Here is a 25,327-nt window from a genome sequence, read left to right as displayed (position 1 = left end):
ATAAATGTTGGAGGATATAGAGTTATGGGACCTCCCAATCCAAAGAGATTGAGCATTTTTCGCTCTGTAAGATGCACCAGACCACAAGACGCACCTAGTTTTTGGAGGAGGAAAACAAGAAAAAAAATATTCTGAATCTCACAAGCCAGAACAGCAAGAGGGATCGCTGTGCAGTGAAAGCAGTAATCCCTCTTCCTGTTCTGGCTTCTGGTATAGCTGCGCAGCCTGCATTCACTCCATAAGACGCACACACATTTCCCCTTACTTTTTAGGAGGAAAAAGTGAGTCTTATAGAGCAAAAAATACGGACCAGCAACCTTTAGAAGTCATCTGAAGGCAGCTCTGTATAGGGAAGTTTTTAAATGTTTGATTTTGTGTTTATATATGTTGGGAAAGTGGATGGGGCAAACCAGTCAGATGGGTGAGGTATTATTATTATTATTATTATTATTATTATCATCATCATCATCATTATATAGAGGTAAGGGGACCCGTGACCATTAGGTCCAGTCATGACCAACTCTGGGGTTGCAGTGCTCATCTCGCTTTATTGGCCGAGAGAGCCGGCGTACAGCTTCCGGGGCATGTGGCCAGCAGGACTAAGCCGCTTCTGGTGAACCAGAGCAGCGCACGGAAACGCCGTTTACCTTCCCGCTGGAGTGGTACCTATTTATCTACTTTCACTTTGACGTGCTTTCGAACTGCTAGGTTGGCAGGAGCAGGGACTGAGCAACGGGAGCTCACCCCGTCATGGGGATTTGAACCGCCAACCTTCTGATCGGCAAGTCCTAGGCTCTGTGGTTTAGACCACAGTGCCACCTGCATCCCTTATTATTATATAGGACATTCCTATTTTTGTCAGAGAAATGTTGGAGGGTGTCAAACCCAGTGAAGTACTGTATACTTTATCCAAGCCTGAGTGTTGGCTTATTTGAATCTATAGCAGATGTTTCGGGGAGATTTGGAGTGGGGGAAAGTTCCTATTCATTCATCTTGGAGCTCTTCCCACTTTTTAAAGGAGAACAAAAGGTCTTTCTTAAAAGGGGGAGGGAAATCCCATTGCCTGCCATGTACTGCAAGGGTGCGGAAGATTCTCAAGCCCTCTCCCCAAAGCCTTTCTGCCCTGCTCCACCCACCACCTCCAAGGCATAATTTCGTGGGAACTGCCCAAGCTCACACAGCCCAACAGGCAGCCTGGGAGAGGAAGGGTTAAACAGAGCAACCCCTCTCACCTGACCCAAGTCTATGGATAATAATAATAATAATAATAATAATAATAATAATAATAATTTATTATTTATTCCCCGCCCATCTGGCTGGGTTCCCCAGCCACTCTGGGCAGCTTCCAACAAAATATTAAAATACAGTAATGCATCAAACATTAAAAGCTTCCCTAAACAGGGCTGCCTTCAGGTGTCTTCTAAATGTCAGGTAGTTGTTTTTCTCTTTGACATCTGGTGGGAGGGCGTTCCACAGGGCGGGTGCCACCACCGAGAAGGCCCTCTGCCTGGTTCCCTGTAACCTCACTTCTTGCAGGGAGGGAACCACCAGAAGGCCCTCAGAGCTGGACCTCAGTGTCTGGGCAGAATGATGGGGGTGGAGACGCTCCTTCTGATATACTGGGCCTTTGAGGCTATTTAGGGCTTTAAAGGTCAGCACCAACACTTTGAATTGTGCTCTGGTGGGAGGGTGTTCCACAGGGCGGGCGCCACCACCGAGAAGGCCCTCTGCCTGGTTCCTGTAGCTTCACTTCTTACAATGAGGGAACCACCAGAAGGCCCTCAGAAGTGGCCCCCAGTGTCTGGGGTGGACGATTGGGGTGGAGACGCTCCTTCAGGTATACTGGGCCGAGGCCATTTAGGATCCCCTTAAGCAGGGCTGGAAGGCCCTGGACTATCCATGGACAAAGAAAGGGGGGCTCTGGAAAGTGGGGGGAGACACTCACACCTACCCAAGAGCTCCATTGGTGGAAGGATCGTGTTATAAGAAAAAACTGCTCCATTATCCCTTATGGGGTGTCCGAATGAGCCCATATAGAGTCCTTAAGTGGGTCCCCCATCTATAGGAGAAAACAGCAGAGGCCAACCAGAGAATATTGTTCCCCCCATAAGGGAATAAGGGCAGATTTTCGTTTATTACGCCCTCCTCACTGAGGCTTCCATCAGATATCACCCTTCTGAGAGACATAATTCCTTGGGTTTCCTTCCGCTGTCTAATTTCCAAGCACGGATTAATATTCCAGGTTTTGGCAGCCAATGTTCCGGAGCTCATTCTGGCTTTCCTCCCCTTAGTTTTAAGTTTGCTAACGTGTTTCCACGGAGGCACCCAAAGGAGTGGAGCCAAAAATTGCCCCTCCCTGCGAAACACGTCTAATTATCCCCCTAATTATCAGCAGGTGCCTTTGAAATGGTGTGGAAAGCGAAGCCTCCGTGGGAGGAATTGCCACACCCACGAATCGGGGCGTGGAACGGGAACTTCTCGCCTCACTGCTCCAACCACTAGGCATCATTCCCTTCCGGACCTGGGAAGAGGTCCCTGGAGTTCTCTGCCTCTGAGAAGTCCCTGTTTCCCTTCAAGACCGCTGTGGTCCATTTAGAAATATATGAAAACATAGAAATAGAGGAAGCAAAGGAAGACCAGGGGGGAAACCAGCGATTTTGGGGTAAGTAGATCACTTTTGGACTGTTTGCATGGGAGCCAGCCAAAAGTGCGGCAGGCAGCTTGCACAAAATATTGCAGAGATATGCTGTCACAGATAAAAATGTCACGTTCGTGCAAAGTTAATAATCATAATATATAAATCAATATCCATTCAATTTTCCCTGTTTAGGGAAGCTTTTAATGTTTAATAGGATATTGTATTTTAGTGTTCTGCTGGAAGCCACCCAGAGTGGCTGGGGAAACCCAGCCAGATGGGAGGGGTATAAATAATAATAATAATAAATTATTATTATTATTATTATTATTATTATTATTATTATTATTATTATTTTCCTTCTGGCCCAACCTCCCTCTCAGCCTCCAGATTCTCTCTCATCATCATCATCATCATCATCATAGTCTCTAAACGTTGTTCCTGCTGGCTGGTGGGGCTGATGGGACCAAACCCTGACCTCATAGAATCGTAGAATTGTCACAAGGGACCCTCAGCGATCATCCAGCCCAACCCACAGGAGTGCAGGGCAAAAGAATCCCCAACAGATGGCCAGCCAACCTCTGCTTAAAAACCTCAACATGCCTTTGTGTGCATATTGTTCAAGATGAATAGGAAGAGGGGTATTTTATTTTATTTTTAAGTGTGATTGTGCATTTACCATGTGGTCTGGTAACTTGAATTGCTACTCCAGCCAAATGAATGCTGTTGGCAGCAGGTTTAAGAAGCAGGCAAATGAGCAATTGCCCGTACATTGAATGCTCAGCCTTAAGATGCAATGATAGTCGCTGTTTTGGATGCCTTTAAAGGAGGATTGGACAAAGTCATGGAGGAGAGAGAGAAATATATATCCTTCGATGGCTAGTGAACAGATAGGGCAGAGTGGAGCCTCCATGCTGAGGGGGAGTCTATCTGTGAATGCCCATTCCTGGCGGATGGGAACGGAAAGGACTGTTTCCTGCTTATGGCCTTTCCTTAAACCACTGAGCCTCTTGGGCTTGCCAATCAGAAGGTCAGCGGTTCGAATCCCCATGAAGGGGTGAGCTCCTGTTGCTCGGTCCCTGCTCCTGCCAACCTAGCAGTTCGAAAGCACACCAGTGCAAGTAGATAAATAGGTACCACTCCGGCGGGAAGGAAAACGGCATTTCCATGATCTCTGGCTTCCATAACAGTGTCCCTTTGCACCAGAAGTGATTTTGTCATGCTGGCCACATGACCCAGAAAGCTGTCAGCTCCCTCGGCCTGAAAGCGAGATGAGTGCCGCAACCCCAGAGTCGCCTTGGACTGGACTTAACCATCTAGTTGTCCCTTTACCTTTTTTTGTGTAGCCACAGCTGGAAACAGAGTCCTGGGCCGTGATCTGAGCAAGCTCACTACACGTTCTTCTGAATTGCAACTGGTGGAAAATCTTGGGGAACCTGTCTGAGGCAGCACCACCTAGACTGGGTTAGGCAACAGAGTGGTTAGAGCAGTCTAATGGGTGAGGCGACTGTGCAAGCTGGGCAGGATCCAGGAGGAACCCACAGCTTTTGTGTTTCATTCATGGCAAAACAGCATGCTTCTAGCCCTCAAGGTTGCAACAATCACGTCGCAAAACACGGTGATGTGCAGACCCGAGAGTGAGCAGGGCTTTATTTTATTTTATTATTATTTTAAATATATATACTGTGGTCCCTCGGGTTAAGTACTTAATTCGTTCCGGAGCAGCTACCTGTCTGCGGTTCTTCTGCGTTGATCTCCACATTGCAGGTGGGGGTTGGTCTAGTTGGCCCCTGGAGGTCCCCTCCCAATTCTTCATTTCCTTTTTTTTAATTCAAAGTTATAACAAGACATATTATCCAAAAACATACCCTTATTTCCCTCCCCCCATTTTTCCTCCCCCCCCACAACCCCCCCCACCCCCCAACTTCCCTCAGTTCCAATCTTTGGTTTCTCCAATAATGCTGTTTTCTGCATGTTACAAAGTTGTATAGATCCTCAAACTGTTTAGCTGATTATTATCAGTAAAAAAATTGTGAATGTTTATTCAAAACCTGCCAAGGAGTCCAGTTCCCTTTGTTGGTCTTCAGATACTTTGTGAAAGGTTCCCATTCATCCTTAAAGTCACAGTTATCCTTGTCCCGTAGCATATACAGTGGTGCCCTGCAAGACGAATGCCTCGCAAGACGGAAAACCCACTAGACGAAAGGGTTTTCCTTTTTGGAGGTGCTTCGCAAAACGAATTTCCTATGGGCTTGCTTCGCAAGACGAAAATGTATTGCGAGTTCCTGCGGGTTTTTTTTCCTTCCCGCCCCCTTTTCCCCAAGCCGCTAAGCCGCTTATCAGCTGATCCGCCAAGCTGCTAATGGGCTTGCTTCGCAAGACGAAAAAAACCGCAAGACAAAGAGACTCGCGGAACGGATTCTTTTCGTCTTGCGAGGCACTGTATGTCAGTTTTGCCAGTTCTGCATAGTCCATCAGTTTTTCTTGCCATGATTCTTTAGTTGGGGTTTCTTCAGTCTTCCATCCTTGTGCTACCAGAACTCTCGTGGCCGTTGTCGCATACATGAAAATGTTTTTTCAACTTTTTTGCCAATTCTTCATTTCCACCACCCTCTGCCTGACGTGCCCCATCTCTTCCTGCGCGCAGGTCGCGGTGAGCCATGGGGACGGCCCCCGAGCCCCTGAACCCCCTCTGCCGAGCGTACCTCTACGCCTTCCACGGCTACCTCTTGGAAATCCTGTTCACGGCCGTCATCTCGGGCGAGGACTGGGCCTTCGGCGGGGCCACCACCTTGCTGTCTTTCTTCGCCTACGGGACCTGCGGCCTGGCGTTGGAGCGCATCTACCTCTGGCTGCGCAACGACTGCTGCCTCCTGACTCGCTGCGTCCTCTACAGCCTCTGCATCTACCTGTGGCAGTTCTCGACGGGCTACGTCCTCCGCTGTTTCGGCGCCTGCCCCTGGGACTTCAGCGAGTTCCGCTACAGCTTCCTGGGGATCGTGGCCCTAGAGCACAGCCTCATCTGGTTCGTGGGATCCCTCCTGCTTGAGAAGTGGGTCCTAGCCAACGTTTTGAGGCTCCGGCTGGACGAGCCCTGGAAAGCCAAACCTCGTCCCATGCCCAAATTTGCGCTGAAGGACGACTGACCTCCGGCTGGTTTTAAGGAGGAGGAGAAAAGAGCCACGGTCTGCTTGGTGGCACTCCACCCTCCTCCTCCTCCTCTTCCTCTTGGACCTATAATCCTCTTTTAAACCCATCCAACAGACTGAGGTTGAATCCTGACAAGGCAGAAGTACTGTTTTGGGGGGACAGGGGGCGGGCGGGTGTGGAGGACACCCTGGTCCTGAATGGGGCAACTGTGCCCCTGAAGGACCAGGTGCGCAGCCTGGGAGTCATTTTGGACTCACTGCTGTCCATGGAGGCGCAGGTCAATTCTGTGTCCAGGGCAGCTCCATCTGGTACGCAGGATGAGACCCTACCTGCCCGCAGACTGTCTTGCCAGAGTGGTGCATGCTCTGGTTATCTCCCGCTTGGACTACTGCAATGCGCTCTACGTGGGGCTCCCTTTGAAGGTGACCCGGAAACTGCAATTAATCCAGAATGCGGCAGCTAGACTGGTGACTGGGAGCGGCCGCCAAGACAGCATAACACCGGTCTTGAAAGATCTTCATTGGCTTCCAGTACGTTTCTGAGCACAATTCAAAGTGTTGGTGCTGACCTTTAAAGCCCTAAATAGCCTCAAAGGCTCAGTAGACCTGAAGGAGCATCTCCACCCCTATCATTCTGCCCAGACACTGAGGTCCAGCTCCGAGGGCCTTCTGGCGGTTCCCTCCCCGTGAGAAGCAAAGCTACAGGGAACCAGGCAGAGGGCCTTCTCAGTAGTGGTGCCCGCCCTGTGGAACGCCCTCCCACCAGATGTCAAAGAGAAGAACAACTACCAGACTTTTAGAAGACATCTGAAGGCAGCCCTGTTTAGGGAAGCTTTTGATGTCTGATGCATTACTGTATTTTAATATTTTGTTGGAAGCCACCCGGAGTGGCTGGGGAAGCCCAGCCAGATGGGCGGAGTATAAATAAATTATGATTATATTATTATCTAGGTTGGTGGCCATCACTGTTTCCTGTGGCAGTGAGTTCCACAGGAACTACGCGCTGCATCTGGTTGGCTGCTGTGAGGATGCTGGACTAGACGGGCCAATCCAGGAGCCTCTTCTTAGAACCCTAGAGTTGGATGGGACCATGAGGGTCATCTAGACCAACCCCTGGCAAAGCAGCAGTCTTTCACCCAACATGGGCTCAAACCCACAACCCCGGGACTAAATGTCTCATGGGCAACTGACCAAGTTCTTATGCTCTTAACTCTCACCGAGGGAGAGATGAAAAGGATTCACGGGGCGATCTGAACCACGTCTACTCAGAAGTCAGCCTTCTCAATTTCACTCACAGGTAAGTAGGTTCAGGATTGTAGATGATGTGTGAAAGGAACATTTTTTTAATGTGCTAGGAAACTTCACTGAACTCCTTGCGAGTAAGAAGAAGGATCCGGACCATGGGAAAGAACATTGCTGGATTATATAGCAGCGTATCAAATGTGGACACACTGTTTAAATTCCATTTACAACTAACTAACTAACTGCATCCATTCTTCGGTGATCAGCCTTCTTTATGGTCCAGCTCTCACTTCCATACATCACTACTGGGAAAACCATGGCTTCTTCACAGGAGAAAAGCGATGACAAACGTAGACAGCATCTTCAGAAGCAGAGATGTCACCTTGCCGACAAAGGTCCATATAGTTCAAGCTATGGTTTTCCCAGTCAATTAGTCGTGTCTGACTCTTCATGACCCCACGGACCAGACCAGGCCCTTCTGTCTTCCACTGCCTCCCACAGCTTGGTCAAACTCATGCTGGTAGCTTTGAGAACACTGTCCCACCATCTCGTCCTCTGTCGTCAAAGTGCAAGTAGATAAATAGGTACCGCTCCGGCGGGAAGGTAAACGGCGTTTCCATGCGCTGTTCTGGTTCGCCAGAAGCGGCTAAGTCCTGCTGGCCACATGACCCGGAAGCTGTACGCCAGCTCCCTCAGCCAGTAAAATGAGATGAGCACCGCAACCCCAGAGTTGGTCACGACTGGACTTAGTGGTCAGGGGTCTCTTTATCTTTACCTTTAACCTACTGAAGGTAATGGGGCCCTTTATATGTCCAGCTGTCCTTTGACAACAACAAATTGCCGCAGGTTTTTGTGTTGAATATATGCTATATGGTAACTTATGGACCTAATAGGTATCTTGAGCCATTTGCACATGCAGAATGTAGGCACCCTATATATAGAAAGGAACAAACCAGTGATATTTTAGGGAGCAGGCTAGCAGGTGGGGCCCATGACTTACATCATAGGAGCCTACACCACACAAAACACGGTTGCTGTAGGTAGGTTTTATTTTATTTGTTTTTTATCTTATATTTTGTACACCCAGTTTTTTCCCTTTAAATTTTTTGGGGCCCCCCCCAAGAGAGTGGGGCTCTAAGCTAGAGCTTGTTTAGCTTATATGTACATCCAGCACTGAACAGTCCTCACGCAAACAGATCTCTTGGTAATAATAAATAAAAATAAAAATAATTTATTATTTATACCCCGCCCATCTGGCTGGGCCACCCCAGCCACTCTGGGCAGCTTCCAACAAAATATTAAAATACAGGAATGCACCAAACATTAAATGCTTCCCAAAAGTAGTAGCGTTTTATTTTTCATCTCTGGGATAGCAGTGAGTCCCGGCGATTCAGCCCTGCTTAGGGGGATCAGTAGTCTAGGGTGAGGGTGTTTTAGGGTGGGTCGATCTGTTGAACCCCTCCTCTCCCAGGCTGCCTGTGGGGCTTTTGTGATCTGGGGCCATTCCCGTAAGGCTGTACACTTTTGTGGGGTGGGTTTGAGAATCTCTGGGCATCCTGACATCACAGGGGATGGCGATTCTTCCTTTAAAAATAAAATAAAACAAGCACGCCTTTTGTTCTCGCAAGAAAGGGGGAGGCAGGGCAAGAAGATGGATCGCTGGGAAAACTCGCTGCAAAGGCCCGAACATCTGTTATGGATTCAAAGAAGCAGCCGGCCAAACCTGGAGAAAATGCACAAAAAGATTTTGCAGTGTGGCTGGAGGCGAAAAAAGAGAGGGGTTATTTTTGGGGAGGGTTGCAGAAATTCACCGCAGGTGAGATCCTTGCCTTGCACGAAACCCGACCCTTGCAGGATTTGATCGAAGAATGTTGATACTTCTTAATTGATTATCATATACATTTCTATCTCGCCTTTAAGCTTAGCCCAGACTCAAGGCGGCTTTGCAAATAAAGACCCAAAGATGCAGCTAAAAAAAGAATAAAAGCTAAAAACATAGAAAATATTTTATCCATGTACGTGGAGCTCCAAGTTTACCCACATTTACCTTCAAGTCTGCCTGAGCACCCTAGTAGGTTCTAGCTGGTTCAGAGTGAGGTTTTTAAAAAATAAATCAAGACGAGAGAGTTTAAAATAAGACAAGACTTTATTACGACAGGATCAAACCGGAAATGCAGACACATCCATTTTAAAAGTCGTTCTGATTAACACAGAAACCCGTTAACGAAAGGGGAAAGAGAGACTATAAATAAAAAGACACAAACAACAATAAGTTAATACTGAATATTCCCCCGACACACACCAAATTAAGGCAGACGTTGGCTTTTTCAATTTTTAAAGTTAGCAGATAAACTAAGAACCTTTTACACACTTCTATAAAAAGGAGAAAAAAATAATATTTGGTTCCAAATATCAGAAATAACCTTCATATATTTTTTAAAAAAGGATGCAATAAATAGCTTACAATATATTAAGGATTCAGGGTGGAGTTTCGCCAATTCCAAGGTTCTCTATCCCGGATTCCCACTCCCTGGAGATAGTTTATCGCCTGATATGCTTTCTCCATACACAGAACTTGTGTAGGTAGGAATCGCCCGCAATCTCAGGCGACACAATGTGTTCCTCTGATCCACACATCAAACATGCCTTGGAAGAGTGAGCTGCAAAACCAGCACGAGATTAAGGATTGTTTTCCGATGCACAGAAATATTAGCTCGGTTATGAGAGGTGCAATTCGCCCACCAAGCTCCTGAAAAAATTATGAGAACCCTCAATCGCGCATAAATAGAGATTGAAAGGGAATTCGAGAACGGAAACCCCTCCGTGCAACATAATCCGAACCTGCAAAATTCCCCCTTATATTTTAAAGGGAAAAAAGAAGTCGTCGTCGTCCCTGTGGGGGAAATACCACACTTTCTTCAAAAAAACTGAAGAGAATATCTTTTTTTTAAAACACACACACACAAACTTGGGGGCTAATCCTGTCCCCACTACAGAAGCATTATTGTGAAGGGCACAGGTGGTCTGGCTCTTTAAGAAGACCGGCTGTGCAATAAGGGGATGAGCGAATTAATGCAGGAGACAGACAACGACCCCCCCTCCCCGTCTCTCCCCCCCCCCTCAATCTTGGAGACTTGAAGGCGGTTTCAAAAGACAGATCTCAACCCACTTTCCCAGGGAAAACGAGGTTTAGCCCTTTGCATCGGGGGCGATGGCATAAAGGGGAACCCTCTCAACCCATTTTTGAGTCTGCAGACAATGTTTTCTAGATCTTTTTTATCAGGTAACCCAGACATGAGCCCAAAAAACCCATGTTGTGTTGACATACTTGTGCGACCGAGAGCTTCCAAGCAAGCCACACGCTTGTCATGGAAAGAAGAACGCGAAGGGCTGCTGTTTCCGTTGCAAAAACCGGAGGGCCAGCCCAAGTCGCTATCTGGGGTCCCTCCAGATGTTTGGGACAGCATCTCCCATCAGACCCCGCAAGGGCTGATGGGAAAATCTCAGTTGGCACCGCCCAGCGGCCTCCATCCTTGGACCCAGCTCATCTTCCCAACCTGCTCTGCAAAAATGAATAAATTAAGAAGCATTTGGGTGTTTGGCCTGAGAAACCCGCCGTCAATACAATCTCTTTCTTCACCCAGCCTTCTTCCTCACCCAGCCATTCAGAAACATCCAGCATTCTTTCCTCTAAGCACCCAAATTTGTGGGAAGAGTTCCGATTCCAATGTGTCGCCGCTCCCTTAAAAATTAAAAAATGCTTTCGGTCTCTGGTCAGTTTTCGAGGTTTTCTCTCCCATTTCTCCCACCCCCTCAGTAAAGAGAGAAAGAAAGAGAGAGAGAGAGAGAGAGAGAGAGAGAGAGAGAGATCTTGGCAGGCGAGTATTTCTCAGTTTAAGTTTTTCATTCTGTCAGTTTCGTCCTCCAGCTTTTCTGCCCGTAGCCAGAAAGTTCTTGGCTTTCCATTTTTGCATGCTGCCAGATCCTCAGCTGAAACAACACAAAGGAAAACCCTTGCTTAAGGCTTTTTTGGGGGGGGTGAGGAAAGCAACCACCAAAATTAAGGTTTTCCATATTGCAACGACAAAAAGCACGGGTAGCTGCAGATCCGTCGGCCCCTTCTCACATGGAGACAGGAGCCAACACTCAGGGCCCTATCCAATGCTAGCGCTACACAGAGTAGGCCAATTGGAGATAAGGAACACGGCCGACTTAAGTCCCTGAATGCCAGTGGGTCTACTCTGTGTAGGATTTGGTTGACTACATCCCAACGCTATCGAAATAAAGTTCTGCAAAACTTTTGGAGTCAGATACAACCCAATAAGTCACGGGTCACAATTTTTTTTTTTTTTTTTTGCCAAGGCCCTAAGCCAGATTTCCCCAACTTGGTGCCCACGCCAGAGCTTTTGGAGTACAACTCCCAGCCAGGTGCAAGGATGACTGTGGATAATGGGAGTCATAGTCCAAAATATGAGCGCCAAGTTGGGGGAGGAGACCCTGAGAAAATGTGAGTAGCCCGGCAGAAAACAACACCCTTCTGGATGCCACAAAAAATCTCGCCACGTTCCATGGAGTCTGCTTTGCGCCAGACTTCCCACATGTCCCCGGCCACTCTCTGTAAAACTATTGCAGCAAGCAGAACGTCGCCTGTTCTCGTGGTTCCACGCCCTTCTCACTCAGCAATAGCGCAGAGGTTGTTCATCTCATTCCATTGCTTGAGAAACGTCAGTTTTTTTAATCAAATAATAATAATAATAAATCACCGACAGCATAAAAAAGAGTCTTCCCAAACAACTCGGGATATCTAGAGAAACCAGACCATTTTTAAGAGCGCTGGAAGTGGTCTGAGAAAGACACACCTCTCGCCCCTCCACAAAAACACACACTGTTGCCTCTGCATAAAGAGGTTGATGAGGTTTTTGAATCGGTGCGGGAACCTAGCGAACCTGTTTAAGCAGAAGTGGAAAGTCAGGTGGGCGTCCACACACAAAGACCAGAGGCTCCTAGTTGCCTCCAGCTCTCTCTGGGTGCGGACAAGGGCAACCTCGCATCTTTCTCTCCATGCCTCAGTTTCTCCTCCCAACCTCGAAATGGTCCCTTCAGTCGTCGGAGACGGAGATCTGGCTGAAGATGGGCAGCCGCCGACCCAGCGGGCCCAGCCCCGGAGATTCTGACCCGCTGCTGCCCCCCGAACTCCGGGAGTCTTCCTGGTCGGAGAGGGAGTCGGCGGAAAGGCTCTTCTGCAGCGTCAGTAGGGCAGGGAAGGCGAAGGGGCAGGGCAGGGGGCCCCGAGCGACTCCGCCGGCGGTGCGGAGGGGGCAGGCGAGAGTCGGCTGGCTCAGGGCGTCACGAGGGAAGGAGGTCTCTGGAAGGCCCAGAGGCAGGGGGTCAGCGGCGGGGCAGTGGCGAGTCGGCAAGGGTGCCCGCGGGGGCGGCACGCGGCGCTCCTCTGCGTTGTGGATGAAGTGGCAGCGTGCGCCGTAGGGGCAGATGCCGGAGGTGTGGAAGGTGCGGCAAGGCTCCGTCTTGTACTTGGGGTGTCGACTGAGCCCCCGCAGCTCAGCCACGCCGTGGGCAAACTGGCACTTCGCCCCGTACTTGCAGACGCCGCTCTCCTCAAAGGTGCGGCACAGCTCCGTCTTGTAGCGGGACGAGGGCGGCTTGGTGTCGCCGCGGCAGCAGCCCTCGATTAGGCTGGTCGAGCGGTCCGCTCGGAAAGGGATGCGCTGGAGGGACGTGGGCGGCAGCTCAGAGTCCCGGCCCCACAGCTGCTGCAGGGGCCACGCTGGGTCGCTCGGACCGGCCGCGGCCGTGTGGGGAGTGACGGCGTCAGCCGGGTGCGCCGCACAGCCGGTTCCTTCGAAGCCGGAAGCCGAGAGAGCGACAGGGCAGGCAGAGAAGGTGCGCTGGAACCGGAGGAAACGCCTGGCGTCTGGGCTGTTGTCGTCCTCGTTCAGGTTCAGGCTCAGGAATGTCTACGAAAGAGGGAATTGGGGGGATATTATGGGAATTGAATTTATCAGTCACTGTTTAGGAGTTTTTTTGGCCACAGGCAACTCAAAGCGATGTACAGAAAAATGGAAAACCCAAACATAACTTACCGTATTTTTCGCTCCATAAGACACACTTTTTTCTTCCTCAAAAGTAAGGGGAAATGTCTGTGCGTCTTATGGAGTGAATGCGTGGTCCCTGGAGCCGAATTGCCCAGGGGCAAAAAGCAGATCATGCTTTTTTTTTTTTTTTTTGAAAGAGGGAAGTGGGTGTTGAAACGAAGCTGCTGATTGTTTGCTGATCGGGGAGAGAGATAAGGGACGCTAGAGATAAAGGAGGCTGCCTGGGAAGGGGGAGGTAAAGACAGCAAACTTGCAAAGGGGGGAAATAGGAAGACGAAAGCAATGAGGAGAGAAATTAGAAGAAAAGGAGGAGCAAAAAACTGCTCCAGCTAAAGAAAAGACATTAAGGCAAACAAGAGGGAAAGGAGTGTTGAAAGGAAGCAGCTGATTGGTGGGATTGGAAGAGAGATAAGGGATGCTAGGGATAAAGGAGGCTGCCTGGGAGGTGGGAGGTAAAAGCCCATGGATTCTCAGGATTTTTACAGTGGGTCACCCCAAATTCACCATTAGATCACATAGCATGTCCATGGCTACAGCCTGCCCCCCAAAAATCACGCACCCACTGTTTCGTGGGGCCGCAATGGCGCAAAAACGTGGTTACAAAGCACGGATCCACATGGATCCTCAGGATTTTTGCATTGGGCTACCCCAAACCCACCGTCAAATCACATGTCTGTGGCCACAGCATGAACCACAAAAATCATACTTCCACTGTTTCGTTCAGAATATTTTTTTTCTTGTTTTCCTCCTCTAAAAACTAGGTGTGTCTTATGGTCAGGTGCATCTTATGGAGCGAAAAATACAGTACATTAAAGCCAGGGAAGAGAGAGAGAGAGAATAATAGAATTGTAGAGTTGGGAGGGACCTCAACGGTCATCTAGTCCAACCCCCTGCAATGCAGGAATCAAGACATGCCACTCGCTCTAAAAGGCCCTAGATGGGAAAAGCCACAGGCCTGGTTAAAAAGGAAGGTTTTCACCTGGCAGCTGAAGATAACTAATGAAGGCATCAGGCTAGACTCCCTGGGGAGAGCTAAACCTGAATCAACGGAGTAATGCAGCAGCAAAAAAGGCGAATGCTATTCTGGGCTGCATCAGTCCTGTGTCCAGATCGAGGGACGCAATAATCCCACTCTATTCTGCCTTGGTCAGAACACACCTGTAGTCCTGTGTCCAGTTCTGGGCTCCGGAATTTTAAGAAGGATGTTGACGAGCTGGAAGGCGTGCAAAGGATTGTGACCAAGATGACCAGGGGTCTGTAAACCAAGCCTTATGAGGAATGGTTGAAGGAGCTGGGTATGATAAATAATAATAATAATAATAATAATAATAATAATAGAATCATAGAGTTGGAAGAGACCACAAGGGCCATCGAGTCCAACCCCCTGCCAAGCAGGAAACACCATCAGAGCACTCCTGACATATGGTTGTCAAGCCTCTGCTTAAAGACCTCCAAAGAAGGAGACTCCACCACACTCCTTGGCAGCAAATTCCACTGTCAAACAGCTCTTACTGTCAGGAAGTTCTTCCTAATGTTTAGGTGGAATCTTCTTTCTTGTAGTTTGGATCCATTGCTCCGTGTCCGCTTCTCTGGAGCAGCAGAAAACAACCTTTCTCCCTCCTCTAGGTGACATCCTTTTATATATTTGAACATGGCTATCATATCACCCCTTAGCCTCCTCTTCTCCAGGCTAAACATGCCCAGCTCCCTTAGCCGTTCCTCATAAGGCATCGTTTCCAGGCCTTTGACCATTTGGGTTGCCCTCCTCTGGACACGTTCCAGTTTGTTGAATTATGCAGAACTGGCCCAATTGACTTACAAATTGCGAGACGAGGACAACTGTGACTTCAAGGAGGAATGGGAACTTTTTACAAACTATCTAAAAAGACAACAAAATGAACTGGACTCCCTGGCAGGTTTTGAATAAACATACACAAATTTAATGGTTGATAATATGATGGATAGATACCGTATTTTTCGCTCTATTGGACGCACCGGACCATAGGAGGGGGAGAACAGGAAAAACAGAACAGGTCGGGTTTGGAGGCTGCTATCTGCAAGCCTTGGGAGCCCGGCGGGAACTCCGGCCCGGCTCCCAAGGCTTGCGGATATCTGCCCGAATCCCGGGGCGCGCAACGCAGCATGCCCCAGGCTTCGGGCTGCTATCCGCAAGCCTTGGGAGCGCTCCGAAGGCTTGCGGATAGCTTCCTGAAGCCTGCATTCGCTCCATAGGACGCACACAAAAACAGGGCTGCCTTCAGATGTGTAAAATAGTTGCTTATTGCCTTGACATCTGAAGGGAGGGTGTTCCACAAAGCAGGTGCCACCACCGAGAATGCCCTCTGCCTGGTTCCCTGTAACTTTGCTTCTCGCAAGGAGGGAACCGCCAGAAAGCCATCAGCGCTGGACCTCAGTGTCTGGGCAGAACGGACAGTGTCCGGGGTGGAGACGCTCCTTCAGGTATACTGGGCCGAGGCCATTTAGGGCTTTAAAGGTCAGCAGCAACACTTTGAATTGTGCTCAGAAATGTACTGATTACCCTGGAAAAGAGGAGACTGAGAGGAGATATGATGGCCATCTTCCAATATAAAAAGGGCTGTCATGTGATAGATGGAATCATAGAATCCTAGAGTTGGAAGAGACCACAAGGGCCATCGAGTCCAACCCCCTGCCAAGCAGGAAACACCATCAGAGCACTCCTGACATATGGTTGTCAAGCCTCTGCTTAAAGACCTCCAAAGAAGGAGACTCCACCACACTCCTTGGCAGCAAATTCCACTGTCGAACAGCTCTTACTGTCAGGAAGTTCTTCCTAATGTTTAGGTGGAATCTTCTTTCTTGTAGTTTGGATCCATTGCTCCGTGTCCGCTTCTCTGGAGCAGCAGAAAACAACCTTTCTCCCTCCTCTAGGTGACATCCTTTTCTATATTTGAACATGGCTATCATATCACCCCTTAACCTCCTCTTCTCCAGGCTAAACATGCCCAGCTCCCTTAGCCGTTCCTCATAAGGCATCGTTTCCAGGCCTTTGACCATTTTGGTTGCCCTCCTCTGGACACGTTCCAGTTTGTCAGTGTCCTTCTTGAACTGTGGTGCCCAGAACTGGACACAGTACTCCAGGTGAGGTCTGACCAGAGCAGAATACAGTGGCACTATTACTTCCAAGCTTGTTTTCTCCCACTCTGGAGGGTATGAATCGAACCCATGGCTTCAAGTTACAAGAAAGGAGATTCTGACTAAACACTCGGAAAAAACTTTCTGACAGTAAGAGCTGTGGAACAGATTCCCACTGGAGGTGGCGGACTCTCCTTCCTTGGAGGTTTTTAAGCAGAGGTTGGGCACCCATCTGTCATGGATGCTTGAGCTGAGATTCCTGCATTGCAGTGGGTTAGACTAGATGTCCTTTGGGGTCCCCTTCCAATCCCACATTTCTACGATTCTATAATTCCATGCAAGTCCCTGATGCAACTATGACTTCTACACTTCTCTGCAGGCAAAGAGTTCTTCCGTTTTCAATGCTTGACCTCCGGGGACCAGGGCTGCTCTCTCGCGCCAAGTGACGCCGAGGAGGAAGCGATTTGCCGGCCGACCTGTCCACCCCGTGGGCTAATTGTTTTGAGCTGTGCAATCCGGCGACGTCTAAGCCAAGGCCAGCCGCTCTGAGCCCTCCCTGGGCATCCCCCGCGAGGTGCAAGCTTGTGGCTGCGCTCTCCCTCTGCAAATCCCTCGGACGGAGGCAGCTCCTCGTCCCAGAGGATGCTATTAACTAAATGGATCTCCATCTGGTTGCTGGGCGGATGACACCTGCCTGGCTCAGCGCCTCAGGAGGGCACCCAGGGAAGGAGCCTTGAAATCAAGGGGGAGGAATGCGAGACCCTCCAAATATTGACGGACTTCAGCTCCCATCGTTCACGGCAACCAGCGTGGCCAAGGGGCAGCAGAGGCATTTTAATGTTTCGCTCCCTGGCAGTGTTCGAAATACCCCAGGTACAGGTCTAATAATAATAACCATCTTCCGCAGAAACTGCTGCTTGCCTTCTATCACTGTGCCATTGAGAGCGTGCTCACTTATGGCTTATGTGTGTGGTACGGAAGCTGTACTACCCAGGACAGGATGGGGTTGTGCAGGGTTGTTAAGGCAGCAGAGAGCATTGTTGGCTGCCCACTCTCCACCTTAGAGCAGATTTATGCCACAAGGTGCCATAGAAAGGCACTGGACATAGTAAAAGATCCATCGCATCCTGGTCACTGTCTCTTCGAGCTCTTGCCGTCGGGACGGAGATACAGGACGATGAAGACAAGAACGAGCCGTCTTAAGAACAGCTTCTTCTCCAGAGCAATCTCGGCCCTGAATGGGAAGCCCGGACTTTGAAAGTCATCTAATCTCCCTTGCTGTATTATACTGTATTGTTTAATTAGTGTTTTTATGGAGCAGTCAAGTAATTTCGTTGTTCCCGAAGGGGGCAATGACAATAAAGATATTATTATTATTATTATTATTATTATTATTATTATTATTATTATTATTTAGTTATACTCCACCCATCTGGCTGGGTTTCCCCAGACACTATGGGCGCCCTCCAACTGAATATTAAAAACAATACAGCGTCAGACATTAAAAACTTCCCTAAACAGGGCTGCCTTCAGTTGACTTTTAAAAGTAAAATAGTTGTTTATTTCCTTGACATCTGATGGGAGGGCGTTCTACAGGGCGGGCGCCACCACCGAGAAGACCCTCTGGAACTAGTGGTCTTCCGACAGTTCCCTCACTGCGAGAAGCGAAATTACAGGGAGCCAGGCAGAGGGCCTTCTCAGTAGTGGCCCCGTCCCTTCAGAAGTCAAGGAGATAAAGAACTACACAACTTTTAGAAGGCTTCTGAAGGCAGTCCTGTATTGGGAGGTTTTTAACGCTTGTTTTTTTAATGTTTTTAGAAATGGCTGTAAGCAAGCCCAGAGTGGCTGGGTTAACCAGCCAGATGGGCAGGGTATAAATAATAAACTTATTATTATTGTTGTTGTTGTTATACCTCGGGTTAAGAACTTAATTCATTCTGGCGGTCCGTTCTTAACCTGAAACTGTTCTTAACCTGAGGTACCACTTGAGCTAATGGGGCCTCCTGCCGCTGCGCAATTTTTGTTCTCATCCTGAAGCAAAGTTCTGAGGTACTATTTATGGGTTAGGGGAGTCTGTAACCTGAAGCGCCTGTAACCTGAAGCACCTGTAACCTGCTTGCTCCGCTTGTCAACCCCTCTCCAATCCCTCCCAGACATCAGATCCCTAGAGCTTCCTCTTCCTGCCCCATCTAACTGCTATGCTTGCTTTTCTTGGCCTCCTGGGGATCTTCTTCATCCAGATCCAAGTGCAGCTCTACAAATCCTCTGATGGGGTTTGCGTGACGACAGCCTTACATTTTTATCTATATAGGCAGATATGTGTTTGTGTATCTCGAACCTACGGGACCACCTCCCTTGGTACAGTGGAACCTTGTGTTACAGATGGGATCCGTTCTGGAGGCCCACCCGTAACACGGAACTGACGCAAGCTGAAGCGCCGCACATGTGCACACGCACGGTGAAATGTAGTGTTTCTGTGCATGCACAAGCGACGAAACCCGGAAGTGACCCATTCTGGTACTTCCAGGCTGCCGCAGGACGCAACACAAAAACACGTATCCTGAAGCGGACGCAACATGAGATATGGCTGTATACCCCGCGGAGGATCTTACAGAACGCAAACAATAACATCTTGGAGGTCCGTAGCCTCAAGGTGGTTAGACTGGCCTCAACCAGAGCCAGGGCCTTTTCGGCCGTGGCCCCAGCCTGGTGGAACGCTCTGTCACAAGAGACCAGAGCCCTGTGGGACTTGCAGGCAGAGCCTGCAAGACGGAGTTGTTCCGCCTGGCCTTTGGTTTGGACTCAGTCTGACCCCTCTCCTTTTACAAGACGCTGCATATAAGTGGCCTCTCTATCTCTTCTCACCGGCTCATACAAATAGCTGAGCCTAGTGAGTACTTCAGGTTCCCAACCCCTATAGTTATAATTTGCGGGTAGCCACCTGATCTTATTTTGATTTGAAACCGATTTTAAGCTGTATTTCAGTCGATTGCTGACTTTTATGTCTTAATGTGTTATACAGTGGTGCCTCGCAAGACGAAATTAATTCGTTCTGCGAGTTTTTTCGTCTTGTGAATTTTTCGTCTTGCGAAGCACGGTTTCCCATAGGAATGCATTGACGGCTTTAAGAAAAAGGCGCAAGACGTTTTCATCTTTCATGCCCATAGGGAAATTCGTCTTGCGAAGCAACTCAAAAAACAAAAAACTCTTTCGTCTTGCGAGTTTTTCGTCTTGCAAGGCATTCGTCTTGCGAGGTACCACTGTATATTTTGATGTTAGCTGCCCTGAGCTTGGTTCTGGCAGGATATAAATAAAATTTATTATTATTAGCATTATCTCTGCAAGGAGACTTCCAAACTGCATGCAGATTAGCAGTCAACAGCTAAAAGACCCTGGGCGAAAATCTAGAGCCCCTTCCCCTTCAAAAAAATTCTAATATAGAACAGCCTTTCTCAGCTCCAACTTCCGATCCCTTTTTTTGGCCAAACTGGCTGGGGCTGATGGAAATGATGATGAGGGTTGAATTTATTACTCACCCTTCAACCCTTACTTAGGTTGTGGTCCAAAAGATCTGCAGGGGACCTGTTCTTCAGGAAGGGCGATCTAGAGCATTGTGTGAACGGAAGCAGAATTGCTGGGCGCACTGCGCAAGTTGTGTCTGGGGTGTGTGTGCGCGTGTTGGTGTGCCAGCCCAGCCCACCCTTCACCCAAAGCAACCCTCCAGATAAACAATTTGCTTGCTTACTGCATTGGGAGGTTTTGGTCATCCCTGAAATGGCATTCCTCTGCCTCTCTCACAAGGCTAGAACGTTGGACGATTCGGGACAGATAAAAGGAAGCCCTTCTTGACTCAGCTAGGGGACGCGGGTGGCGCTGTGGGTTAAACCACAGAGCCTAGGACTTGCCGATCAGAAGGTCGGCGGTTCGAATCCCCACGACAGGGTGAGCTCCTGTTGCTCTGCCCCAGCTCCTGCCAACCTAGCAGTTCAAAAGCACAACAAAGTGCAAGTAGATAAATAGGTACCACTCCGGCAGGAAGGTAAACGGCGTTTCCGTGCGCTGCTCTGGTTCGCCAGAAGCGGCTCAGTCCTGCTGGCCACATGACCCGGAAGCTGTACACCAGCTCCCTCGGCTAATAAAGCGAGATGAGCGCCGCAACCCCAGAGTCGTCCACGACTGGACCTAATGGTCAGGGGTCCCTTTACCTTTACCTTCTTGACTCAGCACATGGTTAAACTATGGAACTCCCTGCCACAGGGGAACAGGATGGTCACCAAATTGGATGGCTCTAGAAGAGGAGGAGAGGGCTGTTGATGGCAGCTAGCCAGAATGGCTATGCGCTGGGTCCGCATTTGGTCTGGGTACCAGCTGCTGAAAGCCCCAGGAGGGGAGAGTTGCTCTCGCACTCGGGTTCTGCCTCCATGTTTCCCATAGTGGGCATCTGGTTGGCCACTGTGAGAACAGGAGGCTGTACTAGATGGGCCATTGGCTTGATCTTCTGATGTTCTTATGGAACCTCCAGGTGCAGAGGCAGTCTATCCAGATTTCTATAGTTCCCCTAGGAAACTGTGAGAACAGGATGCTGGACTAGACTCCCTGGTCCTGAATGGGGCAACTGTGTCCCTGAAGGACCAGGAGCGCAGCCTGGGAGTCATCCTGGACTCACGGCTGTCCATGGAGGTGCAGGTCAATTCTGTGTCAAGGCAGCTGTCTACCAGCTCCATCTGGTACGCAGAATGAGACCCTCCCTGCCCACAGACTGCCAGAGTGGTGCATGCTCTGGTTATCTCTCACTTGGACTACTGCAATGTGCTCTATGTGGGGCGACCTTTGAAGGTGACCCGGAAACTACAACTAATCCAGAATGCAGCAGCTAGACTGGGGACTGGGAGCGGCCACCAAGACCGCATACCACTGGTCCTGAAAGACCTACATTGGCTCCCAGTACGTTTCTGAGCACAATTCAAAGTGTTGGTGCTGACCTTTAAAGCCCTAAAGGGCCTCAAAGGCCCAGTATACCTGAAGGAGCGTCTCTACCCCCATCATTCTGCCTGGACACTGAGGTCCAGCGCCGAGGGCCTTCTGGCGGTTCCCTCATTGCGAGAAGCCAAGTTACAGAGAACCAGGCAGAGGGCCTTCTCGGTAGTGGCACCCGCCCTGTGGAACACCCTCCCACCAGATGTCAAAGAGAACAACAACTCCCAGACTTTTAGAAGACATCTGAAGGCAGTCCTGTTTAGGGAAGTTTTTAATGTTTGACGCATTACTGTATTTTAATATTGTTTTGGAAGCCGTCCAGAGTGGCTGGGGAAGCCCAGCCAGATGGGCGGGGTATAAATTATAAATTATTATTATTATTTAGATGGGCTGTTGCTGTGATCCAGCAGGGTTCTCCTTTGGGATCTCTCTCTCAGCATGGGCAAAACTCAACTCCTTACTCTTTTTGCACTTTATTGGGGGCGCGCGCCCGTGCGGCGTGCAAAACGCTTCGGCCCGCGACGCAGACATCGCCCTGCTCTGTCCAGCAGGTACCAGCCACCACTGCAAGTACCTCCAGATGCCCCTAAGATGCAAATCCTGGGCTGAATAGTGGCTTTTATCCCACAACGGAGGACCATATGCTACAGGTCAATACTCCGGGTTGCCAGGGAAACAGACAGGGCAGCAGGGAACAAAAGTCTCACCACAATGGCTCCCTAGAGTCACCGCCAATTGTGATGGAAATTTCCACACTCTGAATACCATCACATGCAAACACCTCCAGCCCAACCTGCACCCCAACCGGAGAGGCCAAACCGCAAACCCTTCCTTTCTATGTTGCTAATATTTCCTGTACGTTAAGAACTCTTGATTAGGCACAAGATAAATGATGTGTTTGGGGGTTGTTGTTTTTTTACTTCGCTTCTCTCTCATTGCAACGCAGACATTGTTTTGTGTACAACATTAGCAGCAATGCCCTGACCGACTGAAGCATAGCTGTCAACTTTTCCCTTTTTTTAATGTGAAATTCCATTATTCCGAATAGGATTCCTCGCAAGAAAAGGGAAACGTTGACAGCTTTGAACCAAACTTGCAGCCAGGAGTTCTAACCCAGCAGACCTCAACATTTTACAGTTGCAGGACCCACCTTTAATGCGTATTTGGGGACCAATTTCTCAATCTTTCACCATATATTTGCACGGTTGTAGGGCTGCTGGAGAATTGCACTTTGGATCAAGCCGTGACCCAGGAAGGGGTCTCGACTCACCAGTTGCAGACCATTGCCCCCATAACCTCTTTATTTCTGCAAGAAGATCAAAGACTAAGTGGGGCATTGATGTCCCAAAGGGTCTCCAATTCTGGCAGGCTCAGAGGGGCTCTTACACCTTTACTTAGAAGCTGCCCTTCAGGGAAACTGTTAACTAACTTGGAAGAACTTGCTAGGTTCTTATTTTCTCCTAAACACACAAAAGTATACAGGCAGCTGCGTTCAATATTTGGTTCTAAGCAGGAAACAAGATTGATGTTGAACCCCTGAGGGTTCCTCATCTCTGCCTTACAAACAACCCTGTAAGGTAGGCCAGCACGATTACCCGATGGGCAAGAACCAGGAGGGGGAATCTCTGTGTCCAAGGCCTTTCAGCATGTTCACAGCAGACGCTACGCGCAAACAGGGAACCTCTCTGGATATCTAACTGTGCACCCTGACCTGGGACTCAGCACCACACAACACAGCAGGATGGTGCCCCAGTTCACATGCGGTCAGGCACCATAGCCAACGTGGCACCCTCCAGCAGCAAGGGCTTCTGGGATATGAAGTCCAGGCACAGCGTGACGTCCACAACACCCGCTTGCTGCATCTCCATTTTGCAGGCAATGTGCAGAATCTCTCCCTCCCTTTCGCGGGGCAAAGTCTCCTTCACCTTTGCAGGAAGGAAGCATCATCTAAAAACAGACCTCGATTCGAATTCAGGGCCCCAGCAGAACAGAGACATACCGCCTGGGGCTCAGCCAAGGCTCAAATTATTGGGAGGTAGGGAACCCTTGCCAAAACTCAAAAACTCCCCATTTAACACCCAGACACTGCTTTATACACACCCCATAATTTCTTTAAAGCAAGGCCCCTCTGCAACCCTCCCTCCGTGGTGGAAATCCCAGGGATCTGGTCCCTGGTTCACAGGCTATCAGACTTTGAAATGCTGCTATCAAGTTCATACATTTTGCTGAATCATTTGAACTAAATAGTTTTCATCAAGAGTCTGAATAAACTATTTATTACTGTATATGAGTTTTATCACGTTATTATCTTCCTCTGTGGGGCGTGCAAACTGCTATTCTGAATAATGTTTTTTATTATAGGGTAAGAGGGTAGATGGGATGAGTTTATGGAACCCATGCAGGCAATGGCCCAAAAAAGTTTGGGAACAAAAAAACACACAAATCAGACTGCAACACGCGTCGGCTTTCTGAACAGCTGGGCCGGCTCGTCCAAACAAAAACATTTTTAGCATGCACCCCCCAAAAAATAGAGGACAGCGAAGGCGTCTGCTTTATATCAAGAGGCAGGGAGTTCCGAAGGGGACCTTGCAAATGGGATGCTTAAAGAGGAGAGAGAGAATGTGAGGCAGGAGGAGAAGAGGGTTTGATGAAGAACAACAGGTGGACTGAAAAGAACTGCTGCAAAAAATCCACTCAGTATAAAGGCCCAAAGCAATGGGTCAGTTTTTTCAGTGGCGCCTGCCCCCTGCAAGAAGGAAGCCTCTCCTGAGGAGAGCGGATTGCTTCGACATACATAACAGATTGTGATGGGATCCAGTGATCCAGAAAGGTCGCTCCATGCACCAAGCAAGCGGCTCAGGAGAAAGCAAAAGACTTTTTGGGTATCCTTGCATTCTTATACAACGCTGGACCTGTTGATCTGGCCCAGTAACTTCCAAATTGGAGATTTTATTTTATTTTAATTTTTGCAAGCGAAGTTACAGCTGGGGAGGGAAAGAGTTTGCTGCAGTTTCCTTAAAACACTTTGATAGCTTCCATAAAAATAGGGGCAGAGTCCTTCAGCAAACAAACAAAACAAAACAAACAAAACAAAAAACAAAACAAAAAACAAAACAAAAAACAAAACAAAACAAAACAAAACAAAAAACAAAACAAAACACTGTTTTAAATGAGTTTTCAGAGTACTCTCTGCCTTCTCCTGCCCCCCTATTTTTAACTACCAAGGTTTCTGGTAGCTAAAAAAAGGGCAGTGAGTTTGCAGACGCTTAAGCAACACGAGGAAGTTGCAAGGCTAAAAATAAACCGGCAGAAAAGCGCTTTTCCTGAACTTCTGGGAAAGTCCGGCAGTTAAGGACAGCATCCTACAAGCACACCCCCTTACCTTGCAGAGAGCATCGTCCAGCTCCTGGAAAGGACTCAGGAAATACGAGGGCATCTTCGCCTCGTGGAAGCCTCTGGCTCTTTAAAAACCGCCCACCCTCCTCCCCGCCCGGGAGAACCGATTAAAACCCAGAAAGCCCTGAAGCGGCTCTTTTAAAAGCCTCCTGCCTCCCATCTCAGATTTGGGGGGGAGCCACGCCTCCTGGTCCAGAGTGGGCGGGGCATAGGCGGGGAGGGCGGGGAGGGGGAGTCCCGGGCAAGAAGGGGGCTGACAATCTGGTGGGATGGAGGGATGGAAAGGGAGGGGGGCGAGAAAAGGAACAGGATGGAGAGGGAGGAATGAGTACCTGTGGAAGGTGCGCAAGAGCAGCAAAGCATCTGGGCTCCTTAACTGGAGCTGTGCTTTTCAACGAAAGGAAGAGGTGCAGGCTTCTGAGCTATGCAGAACTCTTAGTGCTGCAGAAATGAGTCGTCTTCTTCAGTGGCGTAGCGTGGGTTGTCAGCACCCGGGGCAAGGCAAGTAATTTGCGCCCCCTAACCCGGGGCAAGGCAAGTAATTTGTACCCCCCCCCGCTGCACTGTCCCTCCCCCAGATAGTCCCTCGCTCTCTCTCCGCACAGCACCGCACGCCTGGCACCCTCCCCTCCACAGTGGGCGGCGACCCGGCGGCTCGGATCGGATTCGCACAGCCAGCACTGCAGTGAGAGAGAGTGAGT

The 25,327-nt window shown here is 49.2% G+C and overlaps 2 protein-coding genes and 1 long non-coding RNA gene across 3 annotated transcripts in view; 2 read left to right on the top strand and 1 right to left on the bottom strand.

Annotated features, from left to right (window-relative positions):
* LOC310684768 (transmembrane protein 229b-like) overlaps positions 1-6,278 on the top strand; it is a 29,743-nt gene extending 23,465 nt beyond the window's left edge. Inside the window, exon 2 of the mRNA XM_083456340.1 lies at positions 5,283-6,278. Within this exon, the coding sequence (XP_083312466.1) occupies positions 5,296-5,781 (486 nt within the window). The 5' untranslated portion in view covers positions 5,283-5,295 and the 3' untranslated portion in view covers positions 5,782-6,278. The remainder of the gene's footprint in view (positions 1-5,282) is intronic.
* Positions 6,279-6,774: 496 nt separating this feature from the next.
* Positions 6,775-22,393, top strand: LOC310684915. The gene is made up of 3 exons (XR_014514962.1): positions 6,775-7,081; positions 16,633-17,126; positions 21,616-22,393. It is a non-coding gene; the product is annotated as an uncharacterized lncRNA (long non-coding RNA).
* LOC310684569 (mRNA decay activator protein ZFP36L2-B-like) lies at positions 9,155-24,742 on the bottom strand. Its single transcript, XM_083455912.1, has 2 exons — positions 24,613-24,742; positions 9,155-13,001 (listed from the first exon to the last, which is right to left on the bottom strand). The coding sequence occupies exons 1-2, from the start codon at positions 24,664-24,666 to the stop codon at positions 12,126-12,128; spliced, it is 930 nt and encodes a 309-aa protein (XP_083312038.1). The 5' UTR covers positions 24,667-24,742; the 3' UTR covers positions 9,155-12,125.
* Between the last annotated feature and the right edge of the window lie 585 nt (positions 24,743-25,327).

This window comes from Podarcis tiliguerta (genome assembly GCF_965153285.1).
Source record: "Podarcis tiliguerta genome assembly, chromosome: 8".
In the NCBI taxonomy this organism is placed as follows: Eukaryota; Metazoa; Chordata; class Lepidosauria; order Squamata; family Lacertidae; genus Podarcis; species Podarcis tiliguerta.
This window is presented reverse-complemented; position numbering and strand designations above follow the sequence as displayed.